At 44.9% G+C, this 14,704-nt stretch overlaps 1 protein-coding gene across 1 annotated transcript in view; it reads right to left on the reverse strand.

The window, feature by feature from the left end:
* Positions 1–140: 140 nt before the first annotated feature.
* The window catches only part of iqgap2 (IQ motif containing GTPase activating protein 2), a 65,269-nt gene continuing 50,705 nt past the window's right edge, over positions 141–14,704 (reverse strand). Inside the window, exons 28-38 of the mRNA XM_038291816.1 lie at positions 14,310–14,394; positions 13,994–14,226; positions 13,376–13,508; positions 10,752–10,854; positions 10,528–10,669; positions 3,161–3,248; positions 2,830–3,042; positions 2,567–2,727; positions 2,271–2,414; positions 859–967; positions 141–658 (exon numbers count right to left, since the gene is read on the reverse strand). Of these exons, the coding sequence (XP_038147744.1) occupies positions 545–658; positions 859–967; positions 2,271–2,414; positions 2,567–2,727; positions 2,830–3,042; positions 3,161–3,248; positions 10,528–10,669; positions 10,752–10,854; positions 13,376–13,508; positions 13,994–14,226; positions 14,310–14,394 (1,525 nt within the window). The 3' untranslated portion in view covers positions 141–544. The remainder of the gene's footprint in view (positions 659–858; positions 968–2,270; positions 2,415–2,566; positions 2,728–2,829; positions 3,043–3,160; positions 3,249–10,527; positions 10,670–10,751; positions 10,855–13,375; positions 13,509–13,993; positions 14,227–14,309; positions 14,395–14,704) is intronic.

Here is a 14,704-nt window from a genome sequence, read left to right on the forward strand (position 1 = left end):
TCCTTCCTTATTTCTGTCTGACTGCCAGTTATAAACTCTACATTTCATTTTATCTTAATGCCTTTATTCTTATAATAGCTCAGCTTTAATAAACTTAAAAAATCTAAATCTCAAACAGAGGTGAGAAAAACAGTCTTAACATGGAGTTTATTTTGTACATTGGTCAAAGATTTTCAGATAATTATATACTAATAATAGTAACATTCAAATAAATCTGTAGCTTTAATATTGATTTAAAACACATTTTTATATATCTAAAAGGCACTGGTAAGCTGTAGTAATGGCTATTTTAGTTTTTTCCAACATGTAAGGTTCTTTTTCTTGTTTTTTTTACATATAAAATATGAATTCCATCACAATTTAATTTCTAAAAAGTACATTACATTTACAATCAACACAGAAAATAAACTGAACAGACACGGGAAGTTGACAATTGATTCAGATTCATTAAATTAAAAGCAGGTGATGTTTTATAATTCCGTTCAAAAACTCCAAAGGCACTATTTGTTTGCTCCCAGTAGTTCTCTTGCTCACTCTTCCGTGCTCATTTTCCATAAAACTTTTTGTTGAGAAGGAAGATGAGTAAGTTAACGTTTACTTTGGCTTTATCAAACATCTTCATGACAGCCACGCCCTCATATTGCAGCTGAAGAAGGTCCTGGACATAAAGCAAACAACTTATAAGTCATTTAAACAACTTTAGGATTATTCTTTCACAAGGAGATTTCATTAAAAAATGGACACTTCCTGCAGTCAACCAAAGACAGGAAGAGGACATTTCGGTCACTGCAGTCAAGGATTGACTTTTTTTCTTCTTCTTTTCACTAATTTCAGACACGTTAGAAATATTCACAGTACCTGGAAATGAAGTGGGACCTTTTCCATTTCAACACCCATAAATTTGGCCTTCACTTCAAAATCTCCAACTTCCTCAGTGGGAGAAATGTCAAACATAACATTCTTGAACCTGTGGAGGTAAGAAAGCAAATTCTTATTTTTTAACATCTTTTTCCTTGGTTTAAGGGACGGAATTATGAAGTCAATGTTTGACCAAACTAATAGATTCAGCCTCAAAGCATGATTCTTTAACATTCTTTTTCACACAGAATGAACTGGTAGACTTGTTCAAAGAGTATTTCCTGGATTGATATTGACACATGGTTGTTTATCACCTCCAAAAAAATTAAATCAACCTTTTGAAACCTTAATCTAAGGCAGAAATATTGATGAACTTCCAAAATCTGTCACCTTTCAACCCAACATTTAATGTAGCTTGTTGGAATCTTATAGACCAAAATAAAGTATAGGATACTTGTTTTTATGCATTGTACTTTTTTTTCTTTAAGTAATGCATTTACACAGTAGAATGGCCTACATGTCTAGTCTGCTGCCTTTAATCCAACATCTCTAAAAACATCCTGTGCAATCATATACCATCAAAAGCCACCTAAGGGGTCCACCTGTTTGTAAAAATAACACGAGTAGTAGGCCAACTGTCATTTAAAGGCCTAGACTCTTTAGTAGAGCCCTTAGAATTTAGCAAAAACTAAAATCAACCAAAACAAGGCCTTCCACCTAAACCAGACGGTTGGACAAAGATAGCAATAATTTAAAAAAGGAGGCATGGTAACCATGAAGGACCAGCAGAGATGGCCGGATCAGGTAGAAAGATCAGCTGACAGGACAGCTATTAGAGATGCACAATCGAAATGGGGGTAGAAGATGCAAGAGAAAAGCTGCTGCTGAGAGAAAGTAAACAATGATGTTTATAGTAATAAAAGATAAAGGACTGGCCAGTCTAAACCGAAATGAAACAAAATATGGGAGGGGAGCAACAAATAGTGTAGTTCAAAGTGAAGAAAACATCCAAATAAGATGTGTTAGAAGCTGAAAAGGAGTTTAGACCAGGGTGGAGCTTAATCTATCGGCTGGAAAACTGAACTAAACAAACACAGAGAGCTTTAATCTAATGTTTAGATTTAATCATGTTGATAGATCTCAATCCTTGTAATAAGCTGATCTTTACAGACGTGATCTGAGCCTGATGTAGAACACAACATTATATTAGTACAGACATGAACACCCTGCTGCTTTTCTCTTTAAATGCTCAAAAACTATAAATCATTTTCCATCCACTTTTGTCATACTAAATGATATAAAATCCTAATAAGGATCAAGGTTTGCAACGGTAATATGATAAAAGTCATGAAAACCTCTGGAAGGCACCGCAGACCTAAAGGAGAGTCTCTATCCATAACCAAAAAACCTACTGGTTTGTCTGAAGACCTTCTATCTCCAATATGACTCCCTTCTCATGCAATTTGGCTGCTGTGTACTTCAGAGACTGAGGCCTCCACTTCTTACTGCCCTTTTCTTCTCCTTTGCGGTCCAGTTTGATGGACCTGCGTGAATTCCTAAAACACAAAAAAAAAAAACATATTTTTATATACCTTCGTTTTGATGCATCTGTCAAAATACATCAGGACTAAGATCTAAAAATACTTAAATACATTTTTTTTTCATAAAAAATGTCTTCAATCTAACAAGGGTAAGAAACCACACTGACTTCCGATTGAGGTTATCCAGACAGGTTTTTATGTAGGTGTCGTAATAATTCATCTGTTCCTGGAAAAAGGCTGTTTTGGAGTTGAGTGCCGTCAGTGTTTGTTGAAGCTTGGTAAGCTCTGCCTTTCTCCTCTGTCTGTAGCGTCTCTGGTACCGAATGTCCTGTCGATTAAAGGTTTAAAGATCAGTTTTGATACAATTTAGACTAACTGGAGGAATATAAAGCCTGCACTTTCAAACAGACAGAATGAAGTAGTTTTCAACCTTTGCTATGTCGTTTATGATGTCTTGGAATTTGTTAGTGGCAGTGACGAGGCCAGCCTGTTCAAGATTACGGAGATTTCTTAAGATCTTCCTCTTCTTTTGCTCGAGAGGCAGCTGGCTGTCCTCCAACACTGCTGGGCTGCTTTTCAGCCCCTCTGGAGTCTGAGCATCCTGGTCCGCCCTATGCTGGACCATCTTCGTATGCTCGGATTCCTTCAGAAACAAACAAAAAAAAGATGTTATATTAATGACATAAATAATAATCCAGACTTTTAACATTTTTCCATTTGGGTAAATTACAGTAACTGTCGAGATAAATAGAAGATATGACCTGTGGAGCCGTAGCTGGGGTCTCAAGGATGTCTGGTAATGTCTCTCCATGCTGGATCCGAAGGACATCAACAAGCAGCTTTTTGGTCCTGAAAGAAAATAAGCAGCATCTTTAAGTGAAACAAAATGTTAGTTTTAAAACAAGCAATAGTGAAGTCATATTGTTTAGACCAAACCGGAGGAGCTGTCGTCTTTGTGAAAACATGATGGAAACCACTCTAAGAGTTTCAGGAATGAAAATGTAGTCCTCTCAGAGGACTGATGTAATTTTTTAATAACTTGATTTACAATCGTCTCTCGTTGGATGTGTTCCAGAGTCTTACATCATCCGTGATCCAACACATGATATAAAATCAAAGCTTTATATTTCTCTGCCAATTTATGTCAGGCAGGGTGAATATCACAGAGTGAAAAAACATGGTTGACGTAGAAAATGAAGCATTGCTGTTTCCAGAGGTGAACGAAAATAATGCTTACGACAAGTTGCTCTGATCACAGGTCCCCTTCCTATTTTTAAAAATACCAGTGTTAGTGCTTTGTTTTGCATTCTAGATGGTAAAGCGGCACCTCCCTTTTTTGGAGTAACCTGCATACATTTAGTTAGAAAAACCACAAATACTGTGGAGTAAAAAGTTTGAAATTAGTGTGTGATGTAGAAAATCGAATATTAGGACTGCCTTGTTATATATATCTATGCAATCTTTTATTAATAATCTACACTTTGGAAAACAGAAGAGGAGGTGATGTCTATCTCTCTACTAGCATACTCTTGAATGTATCTTAACTCGTCTTGCCATATATGTAGACACCCCATTTTGATATCTGCACTTAGTTCTATTTCATCCCTACTGACCGCCAGAGGGCGGTGCTGAAAGCACTGAATGTTCCCTTCGGGCATGCGCAGTTCGAGTAATTATACCAACAGAGTCACACCTGTGACACCGGATGACCACTCAGAAGCTATATAGCCTGGTGTCATCCTTTGCTCTGCTCCTTTTTTCTTCTCGCAAGCGGTTCGCTAACTTCCCCGTTGTCTGAAGCCCCTGTCTCTTGACCGGAGTTGCGGTTATTCTCCGCCCTCCCAGGGCTGCAACGGGTCGATTCTGAGGATTACGGAAGGTAAGTGAGTTGTTTGCTGGTGATGGTAGCGTCCGCGCCCCCTCTCCCGGCTCACGACTTTAGCTTTTTACCTACAGCTTCGTGCTGTTTTGTTTCGAACTGGTGACGGCAGCGTTTTCGCCCCTACTCCCAGTGTGAATAACTTCACTGCCGAAGTTATATACGGCTAACGTAGTTAGCTTATTTAGTTTGTTGGTGTTATACCTGGTGACGGCAGCGGTTTTCACCCCCTCTCCCAGTATATTCCCTACTTTTGCATCCTTTTTTTCACCGGTCTGCACTGCTATAATTACTGACGGCCGCGGTTTTCGCCCCCTCTCCCAACCAAGTGTGGTCTACTTCGTTTGCCGAAGTTGGAGACGGCTAACGTTGTTAGCCTTTTTTGGTTTGTTTGCAGCCTTCTTCATCGGTCTGCTTAGTTATAAATGGTGACGGCAGCGTTTTCGCCCCCTCTCCCAATATCAACCTTTTTTGCAGCCTTTTCGTTGGTCTGCTCTCTAAATTGGTGACGGCAGCGTTGTTCGCTCCTACTCCCAACTTAAGTTTCCATACAGCTAACGTTGTTAGCTTTTTTGGTTTATTGGTTTTATACCTGGTGACGGTAGCGGTTCTCGCCCCCTCTCCCAGTATCGGCTGCCTTGTGCTCGCAGCCTCTTTCGTTTCTCTGCTGTAATTGGTGACGGCTGCGTTTGCGCCCCCTCTCCCGATTTTCGATAACTTTCTGTTCTTTAAGCCTTGTTGGCCTTCGACATGGATGGCTCTCACAGCTGCATGGATTGTGGGGCTGCCCTGCAGGCAGAGGATGGCCACGACCTGTGCCCTACCTGCCTTGGACATGAGCACCTTTTGGAGGCGCTGTCTGAGAACCCCTGTATGAACTGCAGCTTTATGCCCCATGCAGTGAGGGTGGCCCGGTTGGCCCAGTTGTGCCCCCAGGAGGGCTCGGACCTTCTGCCGTCTGGGCAGGTGGTTCCCCCCAAGCGTTCTAAGCGCTGTGGTGGGACCACAGCATCTGTGCCCCTCCCCCGGAGGAAGCGGGCCAAACCTGACCAGGGCCTGTCCACAAGGGTGGAGCAGTTGTCAGCAGAGCTGGCAGAGATGAAGTCCTTGTTGCAGACACGGCAATCTGATCCCTCGCTCCCAGTGGTTGGGCTCTCTTCCCCACCAATGCCCGAGCTGGTTGTAGAGGGTGACGTTATCTCTCTGGCTGCTTCCGCTTCTCATTTTAGAGATGAGGAGGAGGCAGGGTCCTCTCAAGCCTCTGAGGCTGGTTCATTTTCATCTCAGAGTGCGGTTGGAGAGGCCGGTGACGGTTCCATGCGGGAGGTCATGTCTATGGCCCTGAAGCAGCTGCAGCTGGAACTCCCACAAGGAGAGGCATCCAGCTCCGGCAGTGCCTTTTTCAGACGTGGAAGGGCTCCTACTCCTTTTTCTGTACCTCCATCAGAGGAGTACTTGAAGGAGTTACACGCCTGTTGGCGGGAACCGAGAGCGCTGTCGCGTCTCTCATCGGATGGTCGTGTATTAGCTGCCATGCATGAGTCGGTGAAGGCCGGCCTGGACCGTATGCCAGCAATTGAACCAGCTGTTGCTTCACTGATTGTGTCACCAGATGAAGCCCTGCGTCCTGATGTCCGGTGCCCGCAGACTCAATGTCAGGTTACAGATGACCTCCTCTGTAAGGCGTACAATGCAGGAGCGCGTGCTGGCCGCCTTGGCAATTCTCTGGCGCACCTCATGTTTGCCCTGTCTGCATATGTTCAGGACACTGGTGGTGCAAGTGCGGCGATTGGTTATAGTGACGCAGCGCTGCAGGCCTTCGCGCTGATGACCAGAGAGCTTGGACGGGTTATGTCTTTCCTTGTCCAAGCTCGTAGACAGGTCTGGTTGGCACAGTCTCCTCTGACTGAAGCATGCCGTAGGACCCTCAGGGGTGTCCCGGTTGTACCAGGGGAGCTGTTTGGATCAGCTGCCTTGGAGGCGCTGGAACGGACTGCTCAGGCACGTCAGACTAGCCAGCAGCTTTCCGGCCTTCGCAGGAGCATACCTGCCTTTCCCCAGCGTTCGGGCCGCCCTGCCACTACCCCCAGCGTTCAGCCACGACCTCAGACCGGTGGCAGACCTGTTGGTTCCTATCCCCATGATGTGCGGCAGAGACCGAGAAGGGACTTTCGTGAGCCAGTCTGCCGCCCTGTTAGACAGACCCGGGCCTCAAATCCTGGACGCCCTCCCCCCAGAGGCCGTGGGGATAGAAGATGATGCCACCGGGCCAGCCGTCGGACATTTTTCCCATCAGCAGCTGAATTTCTGGGCTGCTCATGCCGTAGATCCATGGGTGGTTGCCACCTTAACCAATGGCTACAGGCTCCAGTTCCGACGGCGGCCCCCCCCTCTCACACCGGGTCAAGATGACTGTCATCACAGACCCGGTGAAATCTCAGGCACTAGACCAGGAGCTTTCCGCCCTCCTGGGCAAGGGGGCAATCGAGTCTGTAGATCCTCTGCGGCAACCCAGAGGCTAGTACTCCACATACTTCCTTGTGGCCAAGAAGACCGGCGGTTTTCGCCCCATTTTAGATCTAAGGGGACTGAATCGGTACCTGAAGGTCCTTCCCTTCCACATGCTCACCATAACAGAGGTCCTTCAGACCATTGTGGCGGGAGATTGGTTTACATCAGTAGATCTGACAGACGCCTACTTTCACGTGCCTATTGCGACAGAACATCGCCGTTTTCTCAGGTTCGCCTATCGGGGACGCCATTGGCAATTCCGGTTGCTCCCATTCGGGCTCTCCCTTTCCCCGAGGGTGTTTACTCGATGCGTGAAAGCAGCCCTCTCTCCTCTACAGGCCTCCGGAGTCAGGATTCTGCCATACCTGGACGATTGGCTTCTTTGTGCTCCCTCTCAGCTAGCTGCCTCTCGGGATACGTCCCAGCTTCTACTTCATGTGTCACTGTTAGGCCTCAAAGTCAACTTGGCAAAGAGTTGTCTTGTTCCATCTCAGACAACCACCTTTCTTGGGATGCATCTGGACTCTGCTACCATGATGGCCCGTCCATCTGTTCACAGGGTGGACGACATACTCCAGCTTGTCCGTCGATTCAGACTGGGCAGGGAGTTTCCCTTCATCATCTTCCTGCGAATGCTGGGCAAACTGACATCAGTCACTCGTGTCGTGGCCTTAGGGCTGCTCCTTCTGCGTCCTTTGCAGCAATGGCTCAACAGCTTTCGCCTAGACGCCAGGCTGCACAGGCATCGCAGGCTAATGGTGACCAGGAGCTGCCTCCATGCCCTAGCTCCTTGGCGAGACGGGACCCTTTTGTCCAGTGGTGTTCCAATGGGGCTAGTAGTGTGTCGAAGGGAGGTGGTCACCACGGATGCCAGCCTCATGGGCTGGGGTGCCGTGTGGCAACACAGAGCTGTTCGGGGTCTTTGGGACCCAAGGGAGCGCACCGAAAACATAAATGTGCTGGAGCTGCGGGCTGTGCACATGGCCCTCAGGTGCCTTCTGCCCCACCTAGAGGGAAGGCACGTGCTGATTCGGACAGACAACACCTCTGTTGTTTATCATATAAACCACCAAGGTGGCACCAGGTCAGCACGTCTCTTGAAGGTGTCGAGGGATCTCCTGGAATGGGCGTTTCCCCGTCTGTGTACCCTGCGCGCAGCGTATCTGCCAGGACAGCAGAACCAGGTTGCGGACTCTCTATCCCGCCAGGCACCTGCTCCGGGAGAGTGGTCTCTTCACCGCGACGTAGTGCGCATAATCTGGAACCTCTTTGGGCAGGCAGAGGTAGATCTGTTCGCCACAGAGGAGTCGACCCATTGCCCCCTATGGTATTCCCTAACCGGGATGGCGGGCGCACTGGGCCAGGATGCACTGGCTCATCCATGGCCACAGGTTCTCCTGTATGCCTTTCCACCCCTCTCACTGATTTGGCCGACTCTACGGAGGGTTCTCGAGCAGGGCCACAGAGTGTTGCTGGTAGCTCCGTTCTGGCCAGCGCGGCCGTGGTTCCCGCTGCTTTGGAGTCTGTGTCACGGTACTCCATGGCGTCTTCCAGCAAGGAGGGATCTGCTGTCTCAGTTGGGGGGACAGATATGGCACCCCAACCCTCAACGTCTCCAGCTGTGGGCATGGCCCCTGGGAGGCTGACTGGGTGTTCAGACACCGTGAGACACACCGTATTGAGTGCTAGGGCTTCCTCTACTCGGCTGCAGTATGCTAACAGATGGCGCCTCTTTTCTCAGTGGTGCTCTGCCCACAATGAGAACCCAGTTTCCTGCTCGGTGCCCACTATTTTGGAGTTCCTCCAGTCTCTCCTTGATAAGGGCCGCTCTCCTTCGACCCTTAAAGTGTATGTTGCAGCAATTTCATGTCTTCACCGAACTGTTGACAACCGTACAGTGGGGCGCCATGAACTGGTTTCCCTTTTTCTGCGTGGTGCTCGTAGGTTGTGCCAGCAGCCAGCCCCACGAGCCCCAGATTGGGATCTGCCGTTGGTTCTCACAGCTCTGTGCCACCCTCCATTCGAGCCTTTGGCACAAGCAGAACTCAAGTGGCTTTCCTGCAAGACTGCTTTCCTGATGGCTATCGTCTCAGCTAAGAGGGTCAGCGAGCTACATGCTCTTTCTGTCAGCCCTAGGTGTATCAGGTGGAATCCAGATAGCTCTGGTGTTACCCTGTGGCCTAATACTGCGTTTGTGCCTAAGGTGTTGTCTCCTTTTCACCGTAACCAGCCATTGCGGCTGGCTCGGTTTCAGCCTCAATCTGGTACAACTGAGAATGAGTCTGAGTTGTTGTGCCCAGTAAGAGCGTTGGAGGCATACATTGCAGCCACCGCCAATCTGAGACGCTCGGACCAGCTTTTCCTATGCTATGGGGGTCCAAGGTTAGGCTGTCCTCTTTCTAAACAGCGTCTGTCCCATTGGATTGTGAGTGTCATCTGCCACGCTGCAGGTCACTGCTCCCTGCCAGTCGGTGTGAGAGCACATTCCACCAGGAGCGTCACCGCTTCCTGGGCTGCTTTGAGAGGGGTTCCGCTGGAAGCTATATGTGCTGCTGCTTCATGGGCTTCCCCAACCACCTTCACCAGGTTCTACAGTGTCAATGTGGCTGCCCCTCATCCCCTGGGTCAGGTCCTTTTACAAGGTTCTGCTGGGCCTCCTCTGTGAGGTATGTGCTCAGGATTCCTTGTGACATCGTTGGCATTAGTCATTCTGTGCTTTCAGCACCGCCCTCTGGCGGTCAGTAGGGATGAAATAGAACGAAAGTTACGTATGTAACTACGGTTCTATGAATCCCGGATGACCGCCAGAGCTTCTCTGTCACTCAGAATCCTTGCTTTTTGCGAGAAGATTCTGTAGGAGCAGAGCAAAGGATGACACCAGGCTATATAGCTTCTGAGTGGTCATCCGGTGTCACAGGTGTGACTCTGTTGGTATAATTACTCGAACTGCGCATGCCCGAAGGGAACATTCAGTGCTTTCAGCACCGCCCTCTGGCGGTCATCCGGGATTCATAGAACCATAGTTACATACGTAACTTTCGTTTTATGTCAAGCCCTCAAAAAATTCCCCAATCACCTTTAAAACATTCTTCTTTGATCTCCTCTGCCTCCTGAAAGGCTGACATCGCCTTGGCCATTTGCAAATTTTACACGTAGGTTAGTAAGTAGACAGAAACAGATATAAACTGTGTCTTTTTTGCTTTACTTTAAAAATATTTATTTTATTTTAAATCAATCAAGCACCATGCATCATACTATATGGCAGGTAAAGACAGCATCTAGCTGATTCTGACTGAAGACCTGCTGCAGTTAAAATATGGGGAACATTTCCAGCTAACATGCTAATAGTATAATCTAAGTTACTGCGTCTTCACTATTTATTTGACATTGTGAGCGCGGCTTGAAAGACAGGACAAGAGCAACCGCATTGTTCCATAAGGCTGTTAAAAAGGATGCATGTTTAAAGGGTAGATAACCCCAGCCCCATTGCTCCTTCCTCTGTGGACAGAACAAGATAGAGGAGCAGGAAAGACAACAAAGATATGTAGCTGAGTGACGCCTGCAAAGACGCACCAATTGTCTCACAAAAGCCAATGGAAAACAGAGTACTAACAGAGCAGTGCTGACTAGGTGCGATTTTTGCTGACAGTTTTGCAGTTGACGCCCAAAGCTGCATTCAAAGCCTCAGAATGAGATAAATATAAGATTATTATGCCCAAGTTCTAAGCATTGACTTACTTTGTCATGAGGGTCTTCAAGTCTTTCTCATCTCCCTCCAGAAGTTCGAACTTGCTGGTCAGTGTTAGAGAGATCTCAGTCTTTGCCAGCTGACTCAGAGCGCTTTCTCTGTTTGGGTCATTTGGATCTAGAGCTCCTTCACCTAAAAGTACAGCAGCATAGTTTGCAAATCGAGGAAATGTGGAGAACTTGGGACTTAATAGTCAGGAGTTTTAAACCAGTACCAAGCAGAGCTTCTACATCAGGAACATCTCCCAGGTCCTGCAGCAGCTCGTGCAGCAGGTCATTTCGGTCTGGAGAGATGGCCTCCAGGTGCTCCAACACTAGCTGTATGAAAACAGTTGTGTTTAACCCAACCGGGTCATTTCAAACAATTTACAACAAAAGAGCCAAAAATAAACAAAGTAAATAAAACCAGTGTTTGCAAGGTTGCTGGAATAAAAAATAATGAAGATCAAAGTCGAAATTTACTGAATATGCTGTTGCCTTTCAAGTTATCTAAAAAAAGTTCCTATTAAATCATTGCATATCATTAGAATACATGTTTTCCATCAATTCTCCTTTTACTTGTTCCACAATCATTGAGGAACATTAACATCTGATAAGATTATATTCATAAGCAGAGGAAAAATATAGATTAAACATTTTCCTGATGCATTAATTCATCCATTAACAATCCTGTTTAGAGTGAAACTAAAAACACTTCATGCTTTATCCCTCGTCTCTCATTACTAATCGCTTTCCAAGGACAAGCTCAGGAAATATAAAGAACAGAAACAGGATAACGGTGAAAGAAAAATAGGATGGAAAGAAAAATACAGGTCAGACATCATTATTTAAAGATGAATAAATCCCTATACAGTCTGTATCAGCAATGAGTCTGTTTCCCATAGATGCAACTTTCAAAATCGATTCAGTTTCTGTTTAAACTTCTCTTAATGAGACGCCAGAAAAATTTTGAAATAAAGTAAAAACAAAACAAAACAACTCTTGTCCCTCCCCCCCCATATTGCTGCAGGCTAGCTGTGAGGGGCGGTTATGAGAGAAAGCACATGTCCTTGCTTAGAAGAAAGGTCACAGGTCTCAGAAAGTCATAGAACCCATCATCCTTATGAGCAACAGTTTTTAAAAATAGAAGTAAAGAAATTCAACTTTGTCATGACACTGTCACAAGTACAAGGCAACGAAATTCACTCTCTGCATTTAACCCATCCCTTTAGGGAGCAGTGGGCTGCAATTGTGCGGCACCCAGGGAGCAGTGTGGGAGTTAAGGGTCTTGCTCAGAGACCCAGACTGGCAGTCTGTAGGAGTGGGGCTTGAACTCAGAACCTCTTGATCCCCTAACCACTAGGTCACCTCTCCCCATTTAAAATTTAAACAAGCACACTGGTCATTGTGTACAGATTTAACAGCTGGCTGTTTATTCTACATATTACATCTCATGCAAAAAATCAAGATAATAGTTATCAAACATTATTTATAGTTTATAGAAAGTTTTATTTCAAAATCAGGGGGAAAAAAAGTTGCTTTTCTGTTTAAAAGAAATGCCAATCAAAGCTGCACAATAACTGCATTACTAAAGCTTAAAGGAATAGTACACCCAAAACATGAATTGCCTTCATTTTCTACTCACCCCCATGCCGAACAACACTCTGGAGTACTTTTTTGATATCTCAAATGCATCTGGAGATCTGGGAGGCTTCTTGCTGTCTGCTGACATTCAAATAATGGAGGTCTATGGTGCCCGAGGCAGAAAGCTGCATAAAAGTCCACAAAAAACGTGTCAATATTCCTCTATACTGCTCGTCCTATGTATTCCAAGTGTCCTGAGTTGGTAGCGTCCATAATTTACTCGAAACAAAGTCATTTAGAATGTTTTTAGAGCATAAACAGTAGTGTATAGGATTTCCTAAAAGCGCGCGCCTGCGAGTTCACGAGCCTACGGAAAACGCGGCAGACCAAACCAGATGAAAGTGCGCATTCAGCTCGGCAAAGAACTCATGCTCTTCCTCAACACTGAAGTCCTCAGACATTTTTCTTTCGTTGTTTCTTTCTTTGCACAGGTAAACAGCACATTTCTTCTTCTATGCTTGCATTATCAAGAGCAGACGCTGAATGCGCACTTTCATCTGGATTGGTCTGCCGCGGTTTCCGTAGACTCGTGAACGCGCTTTTAGGAAATCCTATACACTACTGTTTATGCTCTAAAAACATTCTAAATGACTTTGTTTCGAGTAAATTATGGACACTACCAACTCAGGACACTTGGAATACATTGGACGAGCAGTATGGAGGAATATTGACACGTTTTTTGTGGACTTTTACGGACCTTTCTGTCTCGGGCACCATAGACCTCCATTATTTGAATGTCAGCAGACAGCAAGAAGATCTCCAGATGCATTTGAGATATCAAAAAAGTACTCCAGAGTGTTGTTCAGCATGGGGGTGAGTAGAAAATGAAGGCTAATCATGTTTTGGGTGTACTATTCCTTTAACATAGCTTTTAGCATCTCAGCTATTGAAGTACACTGCTGATGTGGCTACCAGGGGCAGTGGGACATCATCTAACCAGTCATGTATAATATAATGCCGAGTGTGAAGTTAAAGTCCTGAAACATCATCTCTTAGTAAATACTGCATAGAGGTAGTATTTTGCACACATATCACTGGTTATGCAGTTTAGTTTTAATTCATTTCTTAATTTTTTCTGAAACAGCAGAGCCTAAAAGTTCGCCTCTTAATGCAGCTTTAAGTCTTTAAAAAGCACCATAGAGGATGATCTAAGTAGGTGTGACAGAAAGGAATAAAAGATCGTATTATTTGATCGTTGTATTTGGCCAGAATTTACCGAATGAGTGTTGATGATTTCTTCTATTGAGATGTAGATGACAGGTTTGCTCAGAGTAACCATGTCTGAATATTCATCAATGTTAAACTTCTCCTCGGGTTCAGGAACGTCACATGCAGCCTGGAAAAATAACCTGTTGGAGATCAACAGTTAGGCATTAGTCTTTGAGCATCAGGTATAGTAAGGTTGACGTAAACAACACTCCATTTAAGTTGCTAAACTTCATTAAATCTTTTTGCTAGAGAGGTGGAACAGTTCAAACAGACAGATTCCCAGAAAATAGACAGGATAGTGGATTTCCAGTAAAGATGAGTCACTCATTTTCACAAAGTGGGCCAAAAGGCGGCACACACACTCATGTTGCCTTTCTCATTTGGAAGTGAAGTTAATGTTGGCAGGCGACTGTCTAAAATCTGCTTATACAGCACATAGCTTTTTCTTTTTCCATGGTTACCTTCATGTCCACAGTGTCGTTTTTTTATATTCTGCATTGTTATTGGAGGAAGGTCACTTCTTTTTTACCTCTTGGATTTTTCTCTTAACAAAAGGTTTTGTTTTACGTCCAACATAATAGACAGCAAAGCATAATTTATGCAGACTCCTCATTTTTCCTCTTACCTAAACTTCTCATACGCCTGAGATATGTAGTTGTTCATTGAAATCATGTGCGCATTCTCGCCCTCAAAATGCTTGTTTGCAGCAGCATGCTGCAGCATCTTTGCAACAGATCCCAAGTTGCGTCGCTGCTCGACATGAAGTTGGCCTCCTGCTGACATGTCGATGATATCAAATCCATCTGGTGCCACAATGGCTGGGTTCATGTAGCGGTAGTACAGCAGGTTCCCTACAATCTAAATAAAGATAAATAAGTAACACATAAAGCAGGAAAGGTGTTTTTTTCTGTTTTTTGGTGGTAATGTATTATTCCCTCTACCTTCAGCAGCTCATCCTCTGAGGCCTCTGGAAACTTTTGATGGAGGCTTTGCTTCAAAACCTTTGCTATGTATCTCATGCCATAACTGTATGTAAAACAAAAAGAATTGGTCAGCCATCAGCATACAGTTACATGTCATTTTAGAAATAATAAAACAAACCCAAGAAGAGTAAAACTGAAGATGGCTCATTTGAACTACAGTCTGATCTCCTATGTAGGAGCAACAGCACCCCCAGTGGTAGGTAACAGTAGAATCAGAAAAAGTAAAGTTTTTATGCCAGTAAGTGCTCTAAAAGGTTGCCCAAGCATCGAAACCACAGTGAGGCCAAAAATGTCCAGTTTTATCGAAAAATGTTTAAATATAAAAGAAAGCTGAAGAAATTAAACTGAAAGCT

Source organism: Cyprinodon tularosa, unplaced genomic scaffold (genome assembly GCF_016077235.1).
Source record: "Cyprinodon tularosa strain WSP-4 unplaced genomic scaffold, ASM1607723v1 ctg300, whole genome shotgun sequence".
In the NCBI taxonomy this organism is placed as follows: Eukaryota; Metazoa; Chordata; class Actinopteri; order Cyprinodontiformes; family Cyprinodontidae; genus Cyprinodon; species Cyprinodon tularosa.